At 39.8% G+C, this 23,988-nt stretch overlaps 2 protein-coding genes across 5 annotated transcripts in view; both read left to right on the top strand.

The window, feature by feature from the left end:
• Positions 1-22: 22 nt before the first annotated feature.
• On the top strand, positions 23-6,888 carry CZH9orf64 (chromosome Z C9orf64 homolog). The gene is made up of 4 exons (XM_015849215.2): positions 23-477; positions 1,150-1,409; positions 4,884-5,079; positions 6,050-6,888. The coding sequence occupies exons 1-4, from the start codon at positions 141-143 to the stop codon at positions 6,280-6,282; spliced, it is 1,026 nt and encodes a 341-aa protein (XP_015704701.1). The 5' UTR covers positions 23-140; the 3' UTR covers positions 6,283-6,888.
• A 113-nt stretch (positions 6,889-7,001) lies between these two features.
• KIF27 (kinesin family member 27) overlaps positions 7,002-23,988 on the top strand; it is a 36,198-nt gene continuing 19,211 nt past the window's right edge. Inside the window, exons 1-13 of one of the 4 annotated variants that reach the window (XM_015849201.2) lie at positions 7,002-7,216; positions 7,400-7,519; positions 8,573-8,951; positions 9,996-10,196; positions 11,349-12,307; positions 15,775-15,918; positions 18,250-18,456; positions 19,084-19,259; positions 19,628-19,761; positions 20,272-20,427; positions 21,167-21,372; positions 22,199-22,396; positions 22,767-22,877. In XM_015849201.2, coding sequence (XP_015704687.1) covers positions 8,594-8,951; positions 9,996-10,196; positions 11,349-12,307; positions 15,775-15,918; positions 18,250-18,456; positions 19,084-19,259; positions 19,628-19,761; positions 20,272-20,427; positions 21,167-21,372; positions 22,199-22,396; positions 22,767-22,877 — 2,850 coding nt within the window. In that variant the 5' untranslated portion in view covers positions 7,002-7,216; positions 7,400-7,519; positions 8,573-8,593. The other 3 variants (XM_015849202.2, XM_032441428.1, XM_032441427.1) reach the window with 3 other exon arrangements.

Genomic DNA, 23,988 nt, shown 5'->3' with positions numbered 1-23,988 from the left:
ACACGCACCGCCCCCCTCGCGCCTGCGCAGTGTGAGGCGGGAAGTGTCGCTCGGCCGTAGGGCAGGCAGCGCCCGAGGTGGGGCCCGCGGGGCGTGGCGGTCGGAAAGCTCTTGCCTTCCTACAGGCGGGAGGCGGCGGGATGGAGCAGCTCTCGTCCCCGCTGGAGTCCGCCCGCTTCATCGCGGGCCGCAGCCGAGACGTGTCGGTGGACGAGGAGGGGGCGAGAAAGGTGGCCGAGTCGCTGTTCGACAGAGCGTCAGAGGAGGCGTTCAGTCTGTCGGGATGGAAGGCGCTGCACGAGCTGAACCCGCGGGCCGCCAGCGAGGAGGCGGTGAACTGGGTGTTCCTGGTGGATACCCTCAATTTCTCCTTCTGGTCCGACAGCGCCGAGCAGAAGTGCCTGGTGCGCTACAAGGGGAAGGAGTACAGCGGGTACTGGGCGCTCTGCGCCGCCGTCAACCGCGCGCTGGATGACGGTCAGTGCGGGCGGGGCGGGCTGCGAGCGGCGGCTGCGCGGGGGGAAGGGTGGTCCGCGGTCTCCTAAAAGCGTGTTTAGGCTGTCCGCGGCCAGCGCTGTGTGACTGCGGGTATTTCCGTGGCGAACGAGCAGCCCGCGCTGGGAGCCGTCTGGGCTGGTTGACCCTGGGGGTCTGAAAAGCACGTGCCGGCGCGGCGGTGTGTCGGAATTCCGCCTCATCTGGGTGCGCTCGTTGGGAGGAAAAAAAAAGTACTTGGATGTGCAGAGGGAAACTTTAGTAACACTTCTTCTTAACTGAAGAAGAGCTTGCAGTAAGGGCCTTCTTGTAAATACATAACAGTGGAGCTCAGGCAAAAACTGATAGTAATGGTTGTATGGGGCTGGAGGACAGTGTATGCACACCGTGCTGAGCGATGGAAACAAAGCAGTACGGGAAAATCACATACAGGAAGTAATAAACGTACCGTGGCTGTGTGTCAGGAGATCCTGCCCAAGCAGAGAGCACACCAACCAAGTGCATATGGTGCTAAGCAGCTATTTGAGTGTGATCTTCACTGTGTGCTGTCAGTCTGAAGAGCTGAGAGGCTCTCTGAGTCTCACCATTGCCGTGGATCTGTGTGTAAGGTCTCTGTGTGCGGCAGCCTAACACCTTGTTTTTGCTCTTCTGAAGGAATACCCATTACCAGTGCATCATACTATGCCACCATGACACTGGACCAGGTCAGACAGGTGTTCCGCTCCGACACAGAGGTGCCCATGCCTCTACTTGAGGAGAGGCACCAGGTGCTGAATGAAAGCGGAACGGTTTTGTTGGAGAAGTTTGGAGGCTCTTTCCTCACCTGTGTTAAAAAGAGTGAGAACAGCGCTCAGAAACTACTACGTCTTGTGGTGGAAAACTTTCCTTCTTACAGAGATGAAGCTGTTTTTGAGGTATGTTAGTTGTGGCCCTGAATTTTTTTATGGTATGAAATTATTACTAATTGTGGCCTTAAAAGATAGATTGTGAATATTTATTTATTTTTCTGGAGCGACAGTTCAGAATTGGTGTAAGAGTTGTGTATTTGTTACAGCTTTAATACAGAAGAAGGGAAACTGAGTGTGAGGTCCAAAGAAGGGCAAGAGGGCTGTTGAAGGGCTTGGGGAATCTGCCCTGTGAGGGGAGACTGAAGGAACTGGGGCTGTTTAGTCCGGAACAGGAGGCTGATGGGAGACCTTATTGTTCTCTTCAAATACCTGAATGGTGCTTGCAGCAAGAGTGGTTGGTCTCTTCTCACTGGTGGCAGGTGACAGGACAAGGGGAAATGGCCTCAAGATGTGGCAGGGTAAGCTTAGATTGGTTATCAGGGAAAGCTTCTTTACATAAAGGGTTGTTAAGCACTGGAATGGGTTCCCCAGGGAGGTGGTTGAGTCACCATCCCTGGATGTGCGTAAAAACCAATTGGATGTTGTGCTCAGGGACACGATTTCATGGAGGGTTGTTAGAGCTAGGGTACTGTGGTTAGGTTGTGGTTGGACTCAATGATCTTTAAGGTCTTTTCCAACCTGAGCTATTTTGTAATGATTTCTCTGAAATTCAAAAGTAAAATTCAAGTAGAAGGAAAATACAGCATTATTTTAGTATTCCACTTCAAGTCAGATAAGGGATCAGTCTGTATAATGGAAGTCAGACTTTGAAGTGGGTTATCTAATTGTGTAAATTGGTCTGAGTAATACAGATGGGGACGATAGGTTTTGAAATACTCTTGGGCCAACGTATATGTTTTTTGTTAAGATAGGGTAAAGGTATTGAGATTTCATTTCTTGATCCGTGTAAAACTTCTGAAAACAAAATCACCCCAGTTATTAGCAGTAAATGAATCTCCATCATCTGAAGTACTGAATTGGCCTGGAATGTATATCTGGTGATAATTATGTCTTCTTTGTTTTTTTCTTCTTTCCTTAGTGGAGAACAAGGGTTTTTTTTTTGTGGGCTGTCTGTATGTTTTGCTCTGTTGTAATCTGTTCTGATGTACTCCAGGTTTAACCACAACTCTATTTTATGTCTTATAAATGTGTAACATGTAAGATAATTTCTGCCTGACAAATCAGAATCTTTGTTTTTCTTGTTTGGTTGGTTGGGTTTTTTTTCCTTAAATTTTTATCCCTCACTCTCTTTTTCTTCATTTACCACGAGGGTCTTTGCATCTAATGGAAGAGATGAGACTCCAGTAGTGAACGAAAATGTACAACTTACTACCAGAAGTCTGTAACTGCCATTAGTTCAGTAGTTCCTGCAGGAATGGCTACAGGCCAGAATTAATCCTAAATGTCACATCACTTATGTCAGAGTTGACACAGTACATAAGCTTTTTGCAGCAGTTTCTCTGAAAGAAACTGATGGGAAGTAAATACAGTGTTCTTGGTGTTCTCCAGTTGTCCCTATACAAGCACCATTTTTTTAAGCCTCGGTGGCATGTGCTCTGTTTCATCTGCGGTACTATTCAGATGTTATACCACCAGAACACCCAATTCTGTCTCCAGTGCAGCCTGTGCTAACTAATAGCTTGTACAGGCCATTGGAAGTAGTGCCCTGCAACAGTGTTCATTGGGCCCCTGAACCAGTTGCTTTTTACACTTACCTGTGATGTTGAGTAAGTGGCATCACTTTTTACTTCATCTCCTACTATGAAGATACCATATTAACTTGAAAAATCAGAGGTTCTCTGTAAGTTATCATTGATGTGACTTATTTAACTTACTGGGATTTTTATATAAGAGGTCATTTTATGATGACTTTTGTGATCGAAAAAGCAGGCATTTTTCAAGTGATAAATAGAGTATTTTCTTATCTTTATAGTGACTTTATTCTCTGACGTAATGTCTTTCATGAGCTGGTGCTGAGTGCTTTATAAAGCAAGGCTCCCTAAAAGCAGCTGCAGACTACAGAATGAAAAGCTGTTCCAAAAATGATCCCAGACCGTAAGCACTGACGTAGTAGTGAAGTCTGTTGCATAAACACAGAAGCTGCTTTTCTACTTTCACTAAGCAAGCTGTGCATTTTGAAAGTGGTTGAAATAACAGAGATGAGGTTTACACCTTATTTGTTCTGAAGTGTATTTTTTAAGAAAACATAATATGAGGTGACATGGATTGTATTACCATCACAATTTCTGTGCAGCCAGATGAGATCTCATAAGTAAACATTCATTTGCCTTCATTAAAAAGAGAACTAGACGTAGGTATCTATCTGACAACATACTGTTGTTTTTAGTTTCCTCTCCGTAGTAGAAACATGTATGAGAATAAATTCTGTACTGCAGTAAATTGTACTATCACAGACTGCTGCAGCTTTCCTATGATTTGACCTCCTGTAGGAACTTGTAAAATTAAGAAAATTCCTTGGCTGCATGTCTTACCAAAATTGTATACTAAAAATTAGTCATAGTTACACGATACTGAATGTAATTGCATATTGCCTGTGTTCTTTTATTTCTATGCAGTGACGTGCAAAACAAAGCCTCTGAAATCTTTTTGTCCTAGTACAGGTATTTCATATTTAGGCATTGTGCTGACTTTGAATACTGGCAGAACATTAAACAATGAATTATTTATCAGGATTTTCATGTTCTGACATACATTTGAGTCCTTCCAAGCTTCCAGCCATCAGTGCTGTGTGTATGCACTTTTTTTGTTTCCCGTCATTTTTTATGGAAGTAGTTAGATTCATGTGCTTTTCCTATTCTCTGCCTTTCTTTCTAGCTGTGCTATCACATTTATATGTTTGCCAACACAATATCCTTTCTTTCTTTTACTATCCATAGGCCTGAATTAACTCTGTCTCTTTATGCTTCTTGAAGTAAATGTAGTGGAGTGGTAAGTGAGGAGAAGTGGTAGCTTTCCTTGGAATGCAGGAGCAGAAAAGTTGTGGAAAATAAGTGTAGGTTTGTCTCCATCAGGTAAAATATTCAGTTTTTGGAGAAATACACTGTCTTTGAGAGGTAACACCATTCACCCAGTGCTTTTCTTGCTCCATGTTAAAAAGAACAGTTGGAAAAATTACTGTAAAAGCTTGATTGTCTTTTCCATATAGAAAATACTTCTACTGCTGTTGGTGAAGTAGAAGTAAACCAGCATTAATGTCTTCTGTTAGCTGAGCATTTTTTTTTATGAATAAATAACTTTTTATCACACTGCTCTTTTTGATGAGGTAAGCACTTGTGTGCAGTTCAGTATTTAGATTTTAACGTACTTCTAGCGTTGTGCTTTTATTTACTGTTTTAGTTAATATTTGCTTAACAAGATATATCTTTTGTTGTGTTATTGTGTTTTCTGGAGCAACATAACTTAGCTGTCTTTCTCTGTTTTCATTTTCTGTATTTATTGAAGCTTCCCTGGCACTTAAATTGTTTGAATTTTTTTCATCAGAAAAAGAAGGTGGCTTTCTACAAACGGGCACAAATACTTGTGGCTGATACATGGAGCGTATTGGAGGGCAAGGGAGATGGCTTTTTTGGAGACATTTCTAGCCTGACTATATTTGCTGACTACAGAATTCCTCAAGTTCTTGTTCATTTAAAAGCCCTGAAATATTCTGAAGATCTAATGAAAAAGCTACGTGAAGGTTTGTTCCTTCCTTACTATTTTAAAGTATTCTTATGTTTTGAATCTGTCTGTTCCTGGGATTAAAAACTGGCAAGGTGTGAATAGAGACACTTAAGGGTTTATATCAGAGTTTCAGAACAACCGCTGTTGATGGCTGCACTTTCCAGCATGACTGTGATCGTGATTTTGAGATTTCGGTAGTAGAAACAGCAATTTCTTCATTAGTTCAAAGCATGTGGAAAGGCATGGGGGTTCTTGTTTGTCAGTACTCAACAGGACTTGCTATTTTTAAGAGCAGCAAACAAACTAATAAGATAAACACTCACTTTAAGAAAACGTGCCATAGCTTTTAAAGAAAATAATTACACAGCTCTGGTTCCATCTTACAGTGCTTATTAACTAAGAACTTGAACAAATAAAAACATAAACCAGTCCTTTTCCCACTGCACAGTGACTGTGTTTATAGGCAGGACTATTTTTAGTGATTTTTCAAGTTGCGCAGCAAGATAATCAAATAGCCCATGTGTTTGAATGGCTGTGCTGGAAATGACCATACCAAGCTTCAAGGAAAAGATAAATTGTTCTGTGATGGTAAAGGTATCGTAGAGTGTTGTTATTTGCTTGATCCTTAATCTTAGTGAAGAGTAGAACTACCCCTTGCAGGAAATACTCATTTGGAATTATACTTAAGTATCCCTTTTGACTCCAGAAACAAAATAGTCATTACTGTATAGCCCAGCCATCTGTTCTCACCCCAAGCCCTGTCTCTTAGAATACTGGATGGCTTCTTAATTGAAAGGGAGGCAAAATGTACAGTAATTTTAAAGTAATCCACAGAAAATGTACAGTAACATAGTATGTAGTTAGGGTATAAGGGGTGGAAATTGTGGCTCTGGAATAGCTTAAACGTGAAACAAAATGAGAAAATTCTGGACATCTGGGGATTCTGTCTCCTGAATGTAACTGAGTTGCTATCTCATATCCTACAGGAACTGTTTTCAAGACTGGAGACAGAGAAGAGGTGGAGATCCGTGGTTGTTCGATTTGGTGCTGCAACCTAATCTGCAAACACTTGCTGGAGTTCTATGAGAAGAAGGGTCAAGACATGCGTGATCAGATCAACGCAGTTTTACTTGATTACTACCTCTGGGACTATGCCAGGGATCACAGGGAAGATATGAAAGATATTCCATTTCACCAAGTACGGTGTATATATTACTGAATCCAGCAGGATAGCTACTGTATTGTTGTGTTTCTTTTTCAATTACAGTTTCTTTTTTTCATACAGTGAGTTGTCGTATACTACTTTGGAACTTGCTAAATCAAATAGACGCTTTCTGATGACATATGAATAACTTGCTTGATTTCTTTGAATCACATGCTGACCGAGACTGGAGTTAATAATGTAAAACTGCTGGAAAATTTGTAGACTTCTAGTGATACAGATTTTGTTTTGCTTTGAGTTTGTGTATGGGTATATACATATATCTACATATGTTCAGTCATGTATGTATATGAACATCCAGCAAAATGGAACAGAATGGTGGGGGGAAGGTTCATCCTCTCCTGTTGTGCCACCAGCATTCCCCTCTGATGTCGCAGGCCAACGTAATAAAATAGGATGTGTTGCTTCAGGAGCAGCCCTGTACACGCACATGGGTACATGCACAGTCCTTTGTTGGCAGCAGTGCCGTGCCTGCATGTACCTTGCCAACCCTACACTGTCTTTCCTTTTATTTGGGGAAAGCTCGCCCTACGCTCCTAAGCTTTATTATTATTACTATTAAGTGATCGTCGCAACTCTTGTAATAAAGCGTGCAGAGCATAAGCGGCCGCTGCCTTCGTCCTTCCGGGGAGCTACGGGGCTGCCGCGCCTCCTGCCGCAAGGGGGCGCTGCGTGCGGCGGGGCGGTGCCGCGGGTCGGTGCGGCGGTGCAGCCGCTGGACGTTGCTGCCGTTGCCTGGCGAGGCGCTGTCAACAGCGGGCGGCGCGGGCGCGGCGGCCGTAACGGGAGTTGTCGGGCTGTCCCCGCCTCCCGGCCGCGCCGCCCGCCTTCCTTTCTTCTCCTCCGCTCGGCGGTATCGCCGGGCTGCGCGGCGCCGCCTGGTCCTTCGTTACTGAGAGCTCCCGGAGGCGGCCGGTGCCGAGCTCAACAGGTTTGGAGAGAGGCTGGGGCGCTGCCGCAGCGCTGCCCGCTCGCTGCTACCCGGCACCGCGGCGTTCCGTGCTGTGACACGCAGCGCCTTGCGATACTCGCGTGTTGTTAGGGAGCAGCGCACAGGATCTCTGTCTCTCCCTCTCTGTGACCTCCTTTATTTACGTGTTTTTGTTTGTTTGAGGATAACTTTAAAAGGGGAGAGTGGCGGCTTTGAGCGGCTGTCCTCGCTGGGGATAAAAGGAGGACTGACCAGACAATTAAAAGCAGACGTAGGCCAATATGTGGCTTGGATCTGTACGCAGTAAGTCATACAGTCACTCTTGCTCGTCCTGTCTGTTGTGACATGAGGGCGGTTCCACCCCCAGCTCTGCCTGCTTGACTTCCAGCTGCTCAGATTTATGAAATGGGGTTTTTCTTCAGCTCCCAGGTAGAGTTCCTCAGCTCCAAACTAAAAGGGACAGAGCGAGGTGCAAAAGCTCCTCCTTTTGCAATTACAGAAGACCGCATCTCTAAAACTCATGTGTAAATATTTTCAGGAAACCTGAGTTTCATGTGCTTAGCAGATGAGTTCTGCTGGGCAGGAGCTCCACAAGTTTCCCTTGCCCCATAAAGCTTCTGAGAACTGTTTTGAACCAAAGTTGTGCTGAGGATCCAGCAGTGTTCCCAGCAGACAGCTGTAAGGAAATGCTGTGCATTAATGCTTTTCTTTGTGCTGCTCTGCAGTGCTTATGTGTTAAGAATGAGCATGCAGGGGACAGCATCAGGAAGCATACTTGCTAAAATATATAATTAATAAAAGTTAATTACATACAGGCATAAAGAGGCAGATTAAAATCAGATGAATGCTTTGTATGTAGTAATTGTGTGTGAAAACATCACTGCCTCGCAGGCAGCACAACAGCCTGCTCTGCATCTCTTAGGTTATAAATGTATGGCCCTTCCAAATGGAAGAGGCCTCTAAGGTGTGTGTGTGTGTGTATTTTCCTTGAGGAGGAAAAGGGTTTGTTTGACCAATTTCTGCTGCCTATGCAGCAGGAACATAGTGGTAGGAAAGTAAGATTCCTCTTCAGGATGTGATTTGTTGTGAACAAAGCCTTGCAACACTGTTGCTTCATATAGCTGTATTAAATTCATGGAGAAAGTCAGGCAACTTTCAGGTTTAAGTCTGCTAGTTTAGAATCTAATAGTAACAAAATTATGAATTCATTTAACAGTTATTAATATTGTCACTTTCCTATCAGAGTTACTTTTCAGCATTAAAAGATGTTTTGTATTCATTAGGAAACTTTGACCATCAACCTCAGCAGGGAATCCATTCTTATTCACTAAATAACTGGGATAACATTTTTATTAGTTGCAGAAGATTTGGAATGAGATGAGCACTGGAACCATAACATTTCCAGCAAATACGTGGAGCACAGAGATGGAGGTTGGCATGGAGGAAATCCCAGTTAAAGTTGCAGTAAGGATCAGACCTCTGCTTTCCAAGGAAGTACTTCATAATCACCAAGTGTGTGTGAGATTAGTTCCAAATACACAACAAATTATCATTGGAAAAGACCGTGCCTTCACTTTTGACTTTGTATTTGGCAAAAACTCAACCCAAGGAGAAGTTTACAGTGTTTGCATTAAGCCTCTTCTAATGTCTTTAACTGAGGGATACAATGCTACAGTATTTGCATATGGACAGACAGGATCTGGGAAGACTTACACCATTGGATGTGGTCACATTGGTACGTTATAGGTCTCATTCTGTTTCATTTTTTTACGTGTGTACAATATAGTTGTGCACATTAAGTATTTAATGCATAGCAGATAGAGCTGGAGAATGAAGGGGTCATGAAAATAGATGTAATAGAAAAAAAGCACAAAAGTGCCCAATGCATATGGAGCAGTTGAAATGTTCTAAATGTAAGTTCTGCATACATTAAGATGTAAGGAAAGCATTGGGGAAAGAAGCAATTTGGTGGCTTTTTTTTGTTGTTTTGTTTTTTTGCATTTTAACATGCAACTTAAACTGTAACTCCTTTCTGAAAACTACAGGTACGTGCAGTGCTTTAGAAATTCTCAATAGCTTTTCCCTATCTGCTTTAGGCAATAGTTTTCTTACTCTCTGTTGGCTTCCTTTGAGAGTCTGGCAAAGGTATTAATTTCATGTTTAAGTTTCATAGAATGAATTCACAGAATGACGGGATGGTTTGGCTTGGAAGGGACATGAAAGTCCACCTAGTTTCAACTCCTTGCCACGGACTGGGCTGCCACCCACCAGATGGGGCTGTCCAGGGCCTCTTCCCACTCGGCCTTTAACATCTCCAGGGATGGAGCACCGACAGCTTCTCTGGGCAGCCCATGCCAGTGCCTCACCACACTATGCGTAAAAAATTTCCCCCTAACATCTGACCTAAACCTCTCCTCTTTTAATTTAAAAACATTCTGCCTTGTCCTACTGCTATACCCCCCAACAACATACCTCCCCATTTTCCTTCTAGGCTCCCTTTGAACATTGGAAAGCTGCTATAAGGTCTCCCCGAAGCCTTCTCTAGACTGAAGTTTCTGGAATAATTTAGAACTTAAAATTAAGTCCTATTAATGGATTGAAACAAATATTCTTGTGAACAGAATAGCAAGTATTTACATAAATTCTAGAGAACACTGAGCTCTTCAGATTACTTAGCCCACCAAGTAGTAATCTCACAGACTTCTTATTAGATTCAGCCTTTGTAGTTTGTGCAGCAGAATGACTACAAGTGTCTGTGACATCTTTCTTTGTATTTTAGCCTCAATTGCAGAGGATGAAAAGGGCATAATCCCACGGGCTATTCAGGAATTATTTCAGCATATTTCTGAAAACCATAACATTGACTTCCATGTGAAAGTGTCTTATATAGAGGTCTACAAGGAAGAACTTCGTGATTTATTGGAGTTAGAGACCTCTGTGAAAGATTTGCATATCCGAGAAGATGAAAAGGGGAATACAGGTAGGATTTTGGATCTAAAATTTGATGCACATTGTTTCAGTTGTCTGCCCAAATTGTTCTTCCCACCTTGAAAAGAGAGAAATGCATCAGTTACTAAGGTAGAAACACAGTTAGTACTTCTGCATACTCTGCCTAGAAACTCAATGGCTCCGGGTTGTTCCATTGAATAAAGAGTTTAAAATTAAGTATTCTCATATTAAACATATTTGTTAAGCTACTTACACTGCAAATACCAGCACCCATTTCACTCTGACATGAGTGGGACAAAGAATAGTATCATCTGATATTTTTAGGCCTCCCATAGTTCTCATATCTCTACAGGGATATGCTAGAAGAATCCACCACAGTCTTTTTATTCTGAAACTGTAACTTTATTTTTTCCTTTATTCTTTATATTCTCATTTCTGTATTCTTTACAGTATTATTATTACTGTTGCTTTGAGCTAGTGCGGCTTTCTGCTCCATAGCTGGAAGAAGGCAGTACATGCACATGCAGTTAGTACGAAGCTTAGTCTGCAAACAATATTATTGCTTCATATAGATGGATATATATGATACTGTTGTAGTATTTAAATATAGTAGTATTTAAACTCCTGCATCAGGACTGTTTGAGGCGCCTTAGTTGATCATGTACCTGCTATGGTATTTTCCATCCTAAAACAAATGATAAAAAATAAGCTGTTAGGAGCACTTATTATACCACTTCTACACCGTAAGGTTACTCAAACAGTAGACACTTCTCTAAAAGGCTCAGCTACTTGGTCTGTACAGAATGGAAATGCTGCTCCTAATATAGGCTGGGAATCATTTCTACTACAAACTTTTTTTTGTCTTTCTTTAATTCACAAAGTAACCTTTGAGCTGAGTTTGCTCTTTTCAAATTGCCTATGTCTGTGTGTAAATACCTAAGGGTGTGCCTTCTGTTTAGGATACTGTTACAAACACTGTGGCACAATACACCTACACTTGAAATTTCTGTGGGCTTCGGGTGTGCTGTACTTTATGGTTTCCACATATTATTTTCTTCAGCTGTGTGCTTGACCTTATGATAATGCAGGCTTGTACATTTCTTCAGTTTATGTTTATAGATTGCTGTGAAGTGTTGCTGAAAATAATTTAATTATTCCTGTTTTCTTTGGTTTGGTGTTCAAGTGATTGTTGGTGCTAAGGAATTTGAAGTAGAATGTGCCGATGAAGTAATGAGCCTGTTGGAAAGTGGCAATGCAGCTCGTCACACAGGCACAACACAAATGAATGAGCACTCTAGTCGATCTCATGCCATTTTTACCATCAGTATTTGTCAGAAACAATCTGCAGAGTCTCGGAAAAATACTGATGTTCCACAGGATCCATCTTGGAAATCAGTCAGAATGATTGCTTCAAAGTTCCATTTTGTGGATTTGGCAGGATCAGAGAGAGTGACAAAGACTGGAAATACTGGTGAACGGTTTAAAGAATCAATTCAGATCAATAGTGGTTTGCTGGCCTTGGGAAATGTCATCAGTGCTCTTGGAGACCCAAAAAGGAAAAGTGTGCATATTCCTTACAGGGATGCTAAAATCACTCGTATTCTGAAAGACTCACTAGGAGGAAATGCCAAGACTGTCATGATAACATGTATAAGTCCATCCTCATCAGACTTCGATGAATCTTTAAATTCACTCAAATATGCCAACAGAGCCAAAAACATTAGAAATAAACCAGTTGTGAACTACAACCCTGATCAAGACCGGATTGATGAAATGGAACTTGAAATCAGATTGCTCCGAGAAGCTTTGCAGAACCAGCAAGTCAGTAATCAGTGTTCTCATGACGTAAATCAAGAAAGAATTCGAATCAGTTCACTAGAAGAGCAGCTCACCCAGCTTCAAGTTCAGTGCTTTAGCTATAGAAACTGCATAGATGAAGCCTTCCCATTCTTGGTTGACTTGAATGATGATACTAGCTTGAACAAAAGTCAGCGGGACAGGTTGCAGAGTTGGATCACCATGGTGCAAGAAGTAAGGAAAGAAGCTCTCACCATGCAGCAAGGTGACACCAGGACTGGGACCAGCCATGAGCCTCATCATATCACAGTCCTTCAGCTAAAGCGGGAACTGAAGAAATGCCAGGTATTTAAGCTGATTATTCAGTAACTATGAGAAGTCTGCTAAAACTTGAATTCAGTTTTGAAATGTGTAAAACTGCTAAACATTACACCTAATCTGTATTTAATTTTGACTATATATTCCCAATTTATTTATCTAATCCTCTGGAACACAGTTTTAATGGATAATTGAATGGACTGTCATCTTCATCCTGATAGAGCTAGGTAAAGTAACACTATATTTTGGCTCAGAAGTTTTAAGGTAGTTCTATGAGGTTGGGTCATTTTATCTGTTAGATTCTTTGTTTTAGCTACGATAGTTTTAGTTGTTCTGTAAACCCAGAAACTGTTTAAGTAATGCTGATCAGTGAGCTTATCAGAAGTATTACAAACATAATGCAGGCATTTTGACAAATACCTGTCTACTTGAAGATAACATTTGGGATAAATTTTGTAACTTATATCTAATACTACTTGATGCAAGTACACAGTATACTAGTATAGCTGATACTAAGAAGTTGCAAGTATCTTTTCTGATATCTTTATATCATTTTTTAATATTCAGTCATCTTAACTAGAACTCCTCCCTTTCAGATCATTATTAGGCCTTTAGCTTACTGTATTTAATAAACATTTGATTACTCATTTGAAAAGTAGGATACAAAAAGTTAAGTCTGAAAACACCATCACTCCATCTTTTTCCAGGTTCAACTTTGTGTCTTCAGATTTCTCTGTCACACTGCTAAGCAGTGCTAGTGTATTGAGGGGTGGTTTATGGTCAGTGCACAGCAGTTTTTCTCTTCTGCTCCTCTCCACACCTTCTGATTTGTACATGGGTTCTCCATAGGCAGAAGTTCTATCAGGAATATCCACTTGCTCTGGCATGGGTCTTTCCTGTGCTGCAGTATAGTTCAGTTATCAGCTCTGCCATGGAGCACCTCTTTCTCTAACCCTGGCATTTCTTCTGGTCTTTCTTCCTTCATTTTTTTTCCTTGATCTTCTTTCCCTTTCTTATTCTTGCTGGAGGGAAGTAGAGAATATTTTTTTCTCTTTTTGCTTCTACGTGTGGCCTTTGCTATTCTTTCACTGAAATGCTTCTAACTTAAAACAAACAAAAATGCAACAACAACAAAATACACACAAAACACACTAACAGAATAACCCTTCAAGTTTTCCTCCACTTCATTTTCTATCCCGCCATCCTTTGGAGGAGAGGAAGTGAGAGAGCTGTCACATGGTACTGCCAGTGTTAAACCATAACAACTGCTTACATTTCTGTCATTTCATTCTGCCCTGCTCTTACCATGCTAGCACCTGTATAATCTTTACTGCTACCTGTTGTTTTCTCCTTCTGTAGTTTTCTCAGCCCTGAATAATGATACACCCCCATTGTCAGACAGGATACACTTGTCAACTAAGTAGAAATTTTTGTATGTATTGGTACTTTGGAAAAAGTGCTGACCTCTGAAGAGACATGAGGTTCTTCAATGCTTTCTTAGAAGCGCTTAAAAAGCTCTTAAAAAGAGACTTTTTGTGGAAGAAAGATGTAGGTTAGCTAGTTGTGCAGAAGTATCCAGTTTTAGAATGGTGAAATACAATGTTTCTGTACTTCGTCTTTAGTTTCTGCAAGTTTTCTGGTGGACTAACTACATTAGAACTCTCCTTTAATCAGTATTGAATTATTTTCTCATAAAAACACCTGAAGGAATATTCATACAGTTTCTTTAATATGTAGGCAGATATCTGAGTATAAAAATGAGGAAGGCTGTCCTTATTTTTTTCATTTAAGAAGCATATTAATCTTTGACTGATGCTGAGACTTTGTAGCCACATCTCACAGTACTCTGAAGAAAATAGTTGGATTTAAATACTCTATTCATAATGTAGTTGGATTATTGGTACATTATTTCCTTTAGGAGAAAGAAATTTGTCCAAAGAAAATCAATAGATGCGAAACAGAAGTGAAGAAATGGTGGGTAGAAAACATGCACGCTGGAGGTGAGCAGTTTTTTCACCATAAGGCCATGGTATTATAACCAGAGGGATCTTGATGGCTGTTCTGCAGAAAAGGAACTGGGGCTCCTGGTGGATACCTATCAACATGAGCCAGCAGTGTGCCTTTGTTGCTAAGAAAGCCAGTGGTATTCTTGCCTGCATTGCCAGCATATCAAGAGAAGTGATCCTTGATGGGTCTGTATGTGGAATACTGTGCTTAGTTGTGGTTGCAAGCCATATGGGGTGCATTAAACATATGGTAGCCAGATGGTCAAAAGAGGCAATTCTCTTGCTGCATGTAGTCTTCATGCAGCCTCACTGTGAATATTGTATGCAGTTCTGGGCCTCTTAATATAAAAAGGATGTTATGGTTCTTGAAAGTATCTAGAGGGGAGCAACAGAACTGATTACAGGGCTGGGAGACATGTCCTGTGATGACTGAGGTTAGAGGGCTGTCCAGCCTGGAGAAGAGAGGGCCAGGAGGTGACTGCACAGCTCTCTGCATCTTCCTGAGGAGAGGAAGCAGAAGGAAGTGTTGGACTCTGCTCCTGGGAATCTGTGGCAGGATGTGGAAACAGCTCAATACTGTGGAATGGGAGGCCCAGTCTGGACATTAGGAAACATTTCTGTACTGTGAAGGTGGTCAAACACTGTCACAGGACTCCTAAAGAGGAGTCTGATGCCCTACGGGGCAGGGTTCAGGAAGTGTTTGGTAAGTCCCTCAATAATATGCTTTAACTGTTGGTTAGCCCTGTAGTAGTCAGGCAGTTGGACTAGATCTTTGAAGGTCCCTTCCAACTGAACTGTTCTGTTCCATTCTGTTCTATTCATTTTCTCTTCTATTCTGTTCAGTACTGAGGTGACTAGTGCTTGAGTGATGTGGAGCTACTGGAAGGAGTACAATGTAGGAACACAGAGGTGGTGAAGGGACTGGAACACCTACCTCTTCTCTGAGGAGAGGCTGAGAGAGATGGGACTTTTCAGCCTAGAAAAGAGGAGGCTGATGGGGACCTCATCAATATCTTTATATACCTGAAAGAAAGGTGTAAAGAACATAGAGCGAGGCTGCTTTCAGAGGTGCTCAGTGCCAGGATGGAGAGGCAGTGGGCACAAACTGGAGCATGGGGCATTCCCTTTGAAGACCAGGAAGCACTTCTATAACTTGTGCTGGTGACAGAGCACTGGCACAAGTTGCTTAGAAAAAATGTGGAGTCTTGGAGATGTTCAAAAACTGCCTTAATGTGGGCCTGGGCTCCCTACTTCATGTGTCTCTGCTTGGGCAGAGAGGCTGGACCAGGTGGATTCCAGAGGTCTCTGCCAACTTTAATCATTCTGTGATCCTGTGATTGGAGAATTTCCTATACATACATCAAAACTTTGCAGTTCTAATCACATATTTGAACAAAAATGAATATGTGTATATATTTTTTTTATTTTCCAGTGTCAAGAATAACAATGTTCCCTTTTTCCGAGCTGAACTGTCCTTTTATTATCCAGCAGGCTTTAGTCATGGATGAAGAAGTATTTAGCCAGAAGGATCACGAACTAATGATGCTACAGAAGCAGATAAAGGCATTAATACAGGAAAATGAAGAACACCTGGAATCTTTAAAGAAGGCTGAAGAAACACAAAGATTACAGGTATTTTTCCTCTGGTACATACTACAAATATCCATATTGATGCGTCTTTCCATAGTATGAATTATTATTTTAAGACAGACCCTTCAGTGTATTTGGGGAGTATACATGTCTACAAATCTTATGAGTGTTTTGTTTGAATCAGAGCTGTATCCCTTAATGAGGCAAGTCATCTAGTGGATGAAACCCAATATTGTGATTCCTAAATCTTATGTATCAGCCCAGCTGTGCCACAGCCTTTCTGTACAACCTTACATTAATCATTTACTTTCTCTGTGCTTCTTAAAACATATCACATGCATTGCTCTCCAGATGCGTATTGCTCATAAGTTGTTTCAGGACAATTAATGAAATAGGTTTTGAAAGGCCTTCAAAAATTCTTTAGAATATGAAAAAGACTTATGAAGTACCTACTGAATGCTTTAATTGAAAAGTTGTATAGCAACATATTTTGTTATGTCTTTAAGTGTCAGAGTAAAGTATCATTGCCTTTTTACTTGCTAAGAAAGAATTTCATCCTTATTTTCTGATTTTACTATTATAGAAAACTGAGTAACATAATGGAAACACTGCTTTCCTCTTTCCCTCTCTTGACCTCACTTGCTAAAGAAATTGTAATTGTTAGGAAGTTTAAAGTATTTCAAGTTCTGGGAGACCATAAAAAGAACATTTGATATTCTCCTAGCGTTGCCTGTCATGTGGATGATAGATCTGACTTTCTGAAAGGGAACAACATAAAAATGGCTAGTTAGTGCTCTTTTCCCTTTTTCTTCTTTTTCCTCTTCTTTACTGATGGCTTGGGGAGAGTAGATTAATGAAAGGTGAGTATGCTAACAGTCATCTTCTTATACCATTTGTTGTTTTTTTGTTCTGTCATCTCTGAATAGTTTTGTTGTTTGGTTTTTTTTAACGCACTAAACATAATGTCAGTGTATTATACCAAGGCAGGGCTTATAATATTAATTCTTCTTATGCAAGATAGAATTTGTGAATAGAAACAGCTGCATTTTAGGCAAAAAAATCACAACTGTTTCAGTACTAGAGACAGGAAAGACGCTGAGAACCCCCAGCAACCAGTTTTATGTACTTAATCCATTAAACTGATATTTTCATTTAAAACATATTTAAAAAAACCTTTTGTAATTAAAAGCAAATGCTTGTGGCAAATGGCTTAAGATTGTATTCACAGGAACATGCATTTCAGTCATACACGGAGCAAGAACTGAATGTAGAACATGCTAAATGTTTATACACATACATGTTTATGTAACAGGTGATGTTCTGAGAGGGTACAGGGGTAGCAGGGATAAAGGATCTTAAAAGAGTTAAAAACAAAAAAAACCCAAATCAAAACAAAACACCCTGCAAGGTGGAATTGACCTTTACTTCATCCAGAATCATAAAATGTGTGGTACTCATATGTATGTTCTATTTTTTATAACGCAAGAATATTATGTATTGTGTTCCAGTGTCAACTTATAGAGTATTGTTTGTGTATACGGAAAGAACTTGCTGTCTAAGACAACCAGATAATACGAAAAATATATTATTCAAAGTAGGAGAATGAATACATTTGGTTAACTATCACCACCTGTTCTTCAGATTCCCTGTTTTTGGTAGACCTGATTTTAGAGGTATTCTAAAAAGATTAAAGGGAGCTGAAAATTGATACAGTCTTGGGCTTATTGGATGAATTAGTTTAATGGAGATAAGTAATTTTGAACAATGTGCAGATACTACTGTAGGGAAGGCAGATAAGTAAGTTGTTCAGACTAGCATTATGAAACATTTGAGGCTGAGCAGGAAAAAATGAAGTAGTTGGTACAAGGTCTCTTGGATTTACATATGTTTTTGTTTATTAATACAAATAATCTTTAAAGTAAGACTGCTTGAAGAGGATGCCTGTGCACAATTAATTGTTTAAACTTGAACCATGTGTTTCTTTTGGGCATGTTTCTTGAATTACCGTTTTATTTCTTCATAAGCACAAAAATAAAGCAATCTGGGACTAATAAGCATGTCATCGCCTTCTCACTAGATGACTGGGTAAGCTAACTTAACCTACCTAGGGCAGGTCCCTCTGAACAAAGATGTCACTAACAGCATTTATTGGAGTCTGGGGGCAGATTAGATTAATGGTATGCCAGATAATTTTCAGCTTGTTCCAGAATTTGCCTATGCACTGTGAAAGAATTTCAATCAATGAACGATTTACAGGATTCTTGACCGTTGTAATGAATTCTGAAAAGGTGAGCATGATGTAGACCTGATGATCAACAACAGCTCAACAGTTTTGTTTTTCTTTGTTGTCGTTTGCTTTTATTTTCTAATGAGAATGAGAAAATTGTGGAACAGCAAGTCCTTATTGACCAGCTAAAAGAAAAACTGGAGAAGTTTACAGTTGTGAAAACACTAGACATCTCAAGTGCTTGTGAAGATGAGCCTGGTGTTGTGGCATCTGCTAGGAGGCCATACAGTGTCCCACTCACAAAGAGTCTGCTATACTCACTTCACCCACCTTCAGGGACAGAGGCCCGAAAGGTAAGGTCTGCCTAAACATTACGTTTTTGTTAATGGTTATAGTTCAGTAGTTAGATTAGACATAGCAGTCAGCTGCAGTTCAGTTTCCCAAAATGAAGACTCTGAACAGCTACTTCTAATGTTGCGGCAGATTGTACGTCACAATTGTCCAAAATGTATGGGCTAGTATTCAGAATCATGAATGGCTAGAACTGAAAGGGACTTTTAAAAATCACCTAGTCCAACCCCCTGCCATTGGCAGGGACGTCTTTCAGAACATCAGAGACCACCTAAATGGATTTTGAAAAGTTTTGAAATTTATCAGAGTGATAAACCTGTAGTTGCCTCTGATCTTTTCTTGGGATTTTCAGACTTCACATATGAAACATAACCAAAACTGAATGATTATTTTGTACTGATTCATTGAATATTTGGGTTAATTAGTTGATATTGGCACCTTCTTCTGCACTTAGAGCAGTTTTTCTAAACACTTGAAGAACCTTCTATTACAAAAAAAACTCAGATATATTATTGAAAATGTCTGTAATCTTGTGTACAAGCTCAGGCAGTGAGTGACTGAAATACGACTGGAGTGTCAGTAAAGAGTTACTAAATTATTACAAGTATTTCTTGGGTGTTTTTTGGCAGGTATATACCAGTCCCCCTGCCTTCTCCCTGGCTCGGATGATGGCAGGGTTCCGTGCTCGCAGCCAGATGATACTGAGCTGCATAGAAGATCAAGATGAAGTCCTTCACTGCCAACTCTCTGATGAGAGCGATGGAGAGGAAGAAAATACACATAGTAAAAAGAAAAGTTCATTTAAGTAATTTTTTGTTCCTTATTTTTTGTTACAGACTGCTACATAACAAATGAAATGCAACTGCCTAATCCTACTAGCATGTGAGGCCATTTTTGAGACTACTTAAAGTAAACTTTTGGGATGAGCTGGAAAGGTTACAAAGATTTGTTTAAGAAATATATGTATTTGTTAATGTAATTAACATTGCATGATCCTTGTTTTGGGGCCAGAATCTACCAAGAGTATCTAGAAGGGGAGGAGAAAAGTACAAATACTTATGTGAGCTTTCTCAGTTTGGTATTCTCTTATAAGATAGGGTACTTAGCATGAAGCTAATAGAAAAAAATATTCCTTTGTGTTTGAAATGCAGCACATTTTCCATTCTTCCTTAGGCGTTCAATAACCCGCACATGGACACGAAAACAAGCTTCACTGTGCTTTCCCTTTGAGCTAATTGACATGAAATGTCAAGTAGAAAATTCCAGTTTGCTCAACAAACCTGCATTACAGAATGAGACGCCCACAGGTAAAATGGAAGTTATGAAAGTAAATCAAATTAGATATTATAATATCATGATATGCAAATTTGTGTTTATCACATTTAATTATTTTTCCCATAGCATTTCTGTCTGATACAAAAATTTCTTGTTATTGCTCAACATAAACGTATTTTGAGATTTTTTTTTCTTTATGAAACTGACATCAGTCGCTTTAATGTTTGAATAATTCTCAACAGCCAAAAAGTGCTTCACATATCAAAATCTCCAGTGCTCATTCAAGGAAAGGAAAAGGGTGCTATTATTTTATCAGAGAAGCACTGAAAACGTTTAAATACTATTCTACTTCCTACTCAGGGTCTTGAAATGCTGGTGCATCCTATTGTCTCGTTCTCTGTTCAGCAGGGAAAAGGCTATTTGCATTTGGTCCTTTCACTTGGTACACAAGATGTCTACACATACAGAATTCTAAAGCACTTTTTGAAAAATAGTGTGTCCCATTTCTTCCTTCATCTCGACATTGCTTTGTTTATTTCAAGGTGAAGAGATTGACAGCCTCCAGAAAAGTCATGTTTTTAACATGCAGAAGTTAAAGAATTCAGAGTTAAGACTCACTGAGGCCCAGCAGAAAATGAGAGAACTTGCACTGAATATCAAAATGAAGGAGGAACTTATTAAGGAATTGGTAAGAACGGGTAAGTGGCTACTGATGGACAAACTGAAATGAAGATGATGAAGACATTCAGAAATAAAAAAAAAAAAAAGAAGTAAAAAATCTGATGTCCTGTATGTCATAGTTTTTATGTAGTTATCCTATGCAAGAATACTTCTGGTAACTCTGGTAAATTCATAACGTACACCGATTACTTGCTACGACTGCAATGTCTGTACGTTCTTATTATGGCCTTCTCTACTATGATATGCAGATGTGTTTGTTGAATATTTTTTGTGCTTTGCTGTTTATTCACTTTATCTGCTAACTGTAATTTTGCATGTATGCTTAGAGTTGCTGATTGCTTTGGGAAGTGTATTTGTTGTGTAGTGTCTGGGATAGGAAAGATGACGTGACACTGTGCTGGGAATTCTTGTATTCCCATCACAGCAGTAGGGAAGCACAAGTCAGGAGGGGAAAAGGTTTTAGCTTGTATAATTAAGCCTCTGTCCTGGTAGAAACTAACATTACGCTGACCATAAGGGTCTCTCCTTACTACTTTTAATCACACTCTTCTCCTGTGTACAAATTCTCTCAAGGCTGTCTTCTGGTATTCAGAAAGATTCTGTACCCCCAGAAAATGGTACCACGAGGAAGACTGCCCAAACAGGGAAAATTAGAAGGCAGAAATAAAATCAAAAGTTGTTCACTGATTACCAAGTTAGAAGCTGAGTAATAAATAAATAGCATAATCTGTTTTTAAACAATATGGTGTCTTTAAGGTAAGGATGCACAGTCTGTAAGCAGGCAATATACTCTGAAGATATCTAAACTGGATAAAGAATCTGAGCAGGCCAAAACAGAACTGGCTGAAACACAAAAGCAGCTTCAAGAGCTGGAGAGTAAGGAGCTGAGAGACATTCCAGAGAAAGCCAGGCTACAAAAAGAGTTTCGGAAGAAGATGGATGCAGCTAAGTTGAAAGTGCAGGTATTTCTGACATGACCATTAGGATTTACAAATGCTTGTTTAAATATCATCTTTAAAATCTTAACTGTCTGCTTGTGAAATTCTCACAAGCTTTACGCAGCTAACACTGGTTGAAGTAGCCAATGAAAATGTTACAACATACTTAATGCTACTTAACAAATATGTAGTTAGGTGCATTCCTCTTAAAAAGAATTGGATGGTATGAAATAACCTAGACACCACTCTGCAGTATCATACAAGAACGTACACAAGTAGGTTACTTCAATTTTATTAGCTTCTGTAAATAAAATTGCTGCTTTTTGGAAATAGGGTATAAACTCTATGTTTAAGCAGGTCATCATGATGGTTTGTGATTATGTGTTTGTAATACCAGATTCAGTATCTGCCAGTAATTAATTTTAAGTTCTCTTGTGGGCCAGCTGAAGCACTCCACGTCTCTTGGTCCTAGAATGGGAGGCCAGACAAGCACTGCTCATAAAATGCTAACTGGCTTATTTACCTGAGTTCAGGACCAGAGCCTTGATAAACCTTTATATGTTTGCACATTATCCTGAGCTGTTGCTTCTGTTGCTGTGAAGCTGTTGCTTCACTACCTTAATTGTGTTATCAAGTATGAACCATATCTGTGCCTTTTTGTGCTGCTTCAGATTAGTTCTGCATTTGCTGATTTTACCAGAAGCATTAGAAACCACAGAAATAATGAGTGATTATTGTGGTAAAATTTAGTAAGTCTTGCTGACTGTCTGAACTCAGTGAAATAAACGCGAGTCACATTATAGTTTTAAGTTTTCTTGCTACTAAGATGAATTTTGCCATGAACATTCAGGCCTTACAGAAAAAGAAGCAAGACTCTAAGAAACTGGCTTCGTTATCTAACCAAAGTGAAAAACGAGCAACAGAACTTGAGCAAAACATCGTTCAGATGAAGCATCAGCAGACCTTGCTAGAGAAAAGACTGCATGAGGAGAGTGAAAAAAAGAAGCAACTAGAAACAGAGATTCAGCGAGACCAACAACAAATTAAAGTAGGACTATTTCTGTTTCTGTGTAACAAAGAATGAGATCAGCCAATTTTGCCTCTCTTTTCCCAGAAACAATGCACTGTACTACCAGATTTTATATAGTTCTATGTATCCACTTCATTGACAAATTCACTGAAGAAACTGCATATAAGTATTTTGACAGAAATCTTCTATTCACCTTATTATTATGTGATGTGTAGCCTAGAGTCATAGTTTTACATGTAATTCTAGGGTTGATATTTCAGTTTACATACTTGTGTAGATTCTGCCATAGAATGTGTTTAAAAACAGGCTGAGGCAGACAGACTTTTTGTTTGTTTCTTTTTGTTTTTGTTTGTTTGTTTGTTTTTGTTTTGTTTTTATTTGTTCTTAGGAACTACAGCTTAAGATGGAGCAACAACAGAAGATTCTTACACTTAAAGATAAAGAGATTGCTGCATTTAAAAAGAGGAATAACTCTGCAGGAACTTCACAGAAGTCAGAGGTAGTTAATATTCTCTAAGTCTTTGTGGGTGCTGAAAACTGAAAAAAAAAAAAAAAAAAAAAGTCTTTATTCATCCCTAGTCTTTCTGGTAGAATAATAGGTGTTCTCTGCAGCAGCAGTGCTACCTGCATTATTTCAGATCTGGGCACCAAGATGCAAGAATTTCACGAATTATCAAAAGTCTTTAAAGATAAAAACAACTTTTAAAACCAACTGAAATAATAGTAGCTTTTTAGACATACTATTATTATATCCACTGATAGGCTATTACTCCAGAAGAAACTTCTTTGAGCAGGATTAGATTCATTTTTTCTGTCTTCCAGCATTTTGGTTTCTTCACTTAACATCTTTCCTCAAATAATTAGTCCTAGGGGCAACTATAATGGAGTGAAGAAGAGCTAGCTGAATTCTCAAGCCAACTTACTAACCTTGTTGGTCTCTTTATATATAGGGCACCAGTTTATGTACCTGATGATAGGAAAAGGCATCTGGTAAAAAATTGTTTAAATAAGATATAGCAATATAACATTGCTGAGCCTCCTTTTAAGTCAGCCCAATTTCTGTATTATCCAGAATCAAAATTTTGTTTCAGATTTAGTGATAAGATCAGGAACGTGTCACGGTTTGAATGAAAAATCCACTTGCACCCGTGACAGGGGCCGTGGGCCCCACGGGGGGGCCTAGGCCGAAAGGAAAAAGTTAATTAGGAAAACAAAACAGCGGCAACGATCTAAGGAGGCACACTTATTTACTAATACTATATCGAAATACAGGATAATAAAATATAATATAATATAATTGAAAATTGAGCTAACGAATCAGACAAAATAGGAGAGAGAATGAGTCCCGTAACCGAGAGGCCTACTGTGAAATTTAGGCGAGACGGTGAAGGCTCCCACACACTCCCCTGAACGCCAGAACTCGAAAGAGAAATCAGTCTAGTCTGCGACCGAGTTAATATAGAGTCCAGGTCCCGTGACCTATCGTGTTGTTCTCTGGGAGATGTAGTTTTCTTCTGTAAGTAGCAGATTCAGTAAAATTATTCATGCTTTATATGATGTTATGATGTGGAATACTGATAGCAAAATTACAAAATTATTAAACCATGACA

The sequence above is a fragment of the Coturnix japonica genome, chromosome Z (assembly GCF_001577835.2).
Source record: "Coturnix japonica isolate 7356 chromosome Z, Coturnix japonica 2.1, whole genome shotgun sequence".
In the NCBI taxonomy this organism is placed as follows: domain Eukaryota; kingdom Metazoa; phylum Chordata; class Aves; order Galliformes; family Phasianidae; genus Coturnix; species Coturnix japonica.
Note: the sequence above shows the minus strand (reverse complement) of the source record. Positions and strands in the feature narration are given on the sequence as shown.

Excerpts from the sequence above, each read along its gene's own strand:
- CZH9orf64 (XM_015849215.2), top strand. The coding sequence starts at position 141 with ATGGAGCAGCTCTCGTCCCCGCTGGAGTCCGCCCGCTTCATCGCGGGC. Across the intron at positions 478-1,149 it reads CAACCGCGCGCTGGATGACG|GAATACCCATTACCAGTGCA; the intron begins GTCAGTGCGGGC and ends GCTCTTCTGAAG. Across the intron at positions 5,080-6,049 it reads AATGAAAAAGCTACGTGAAG|GAACTGTTTTCAAGACTGGA; the intron begins GTTTGTTCCTTC and ends CATATCCTACAG.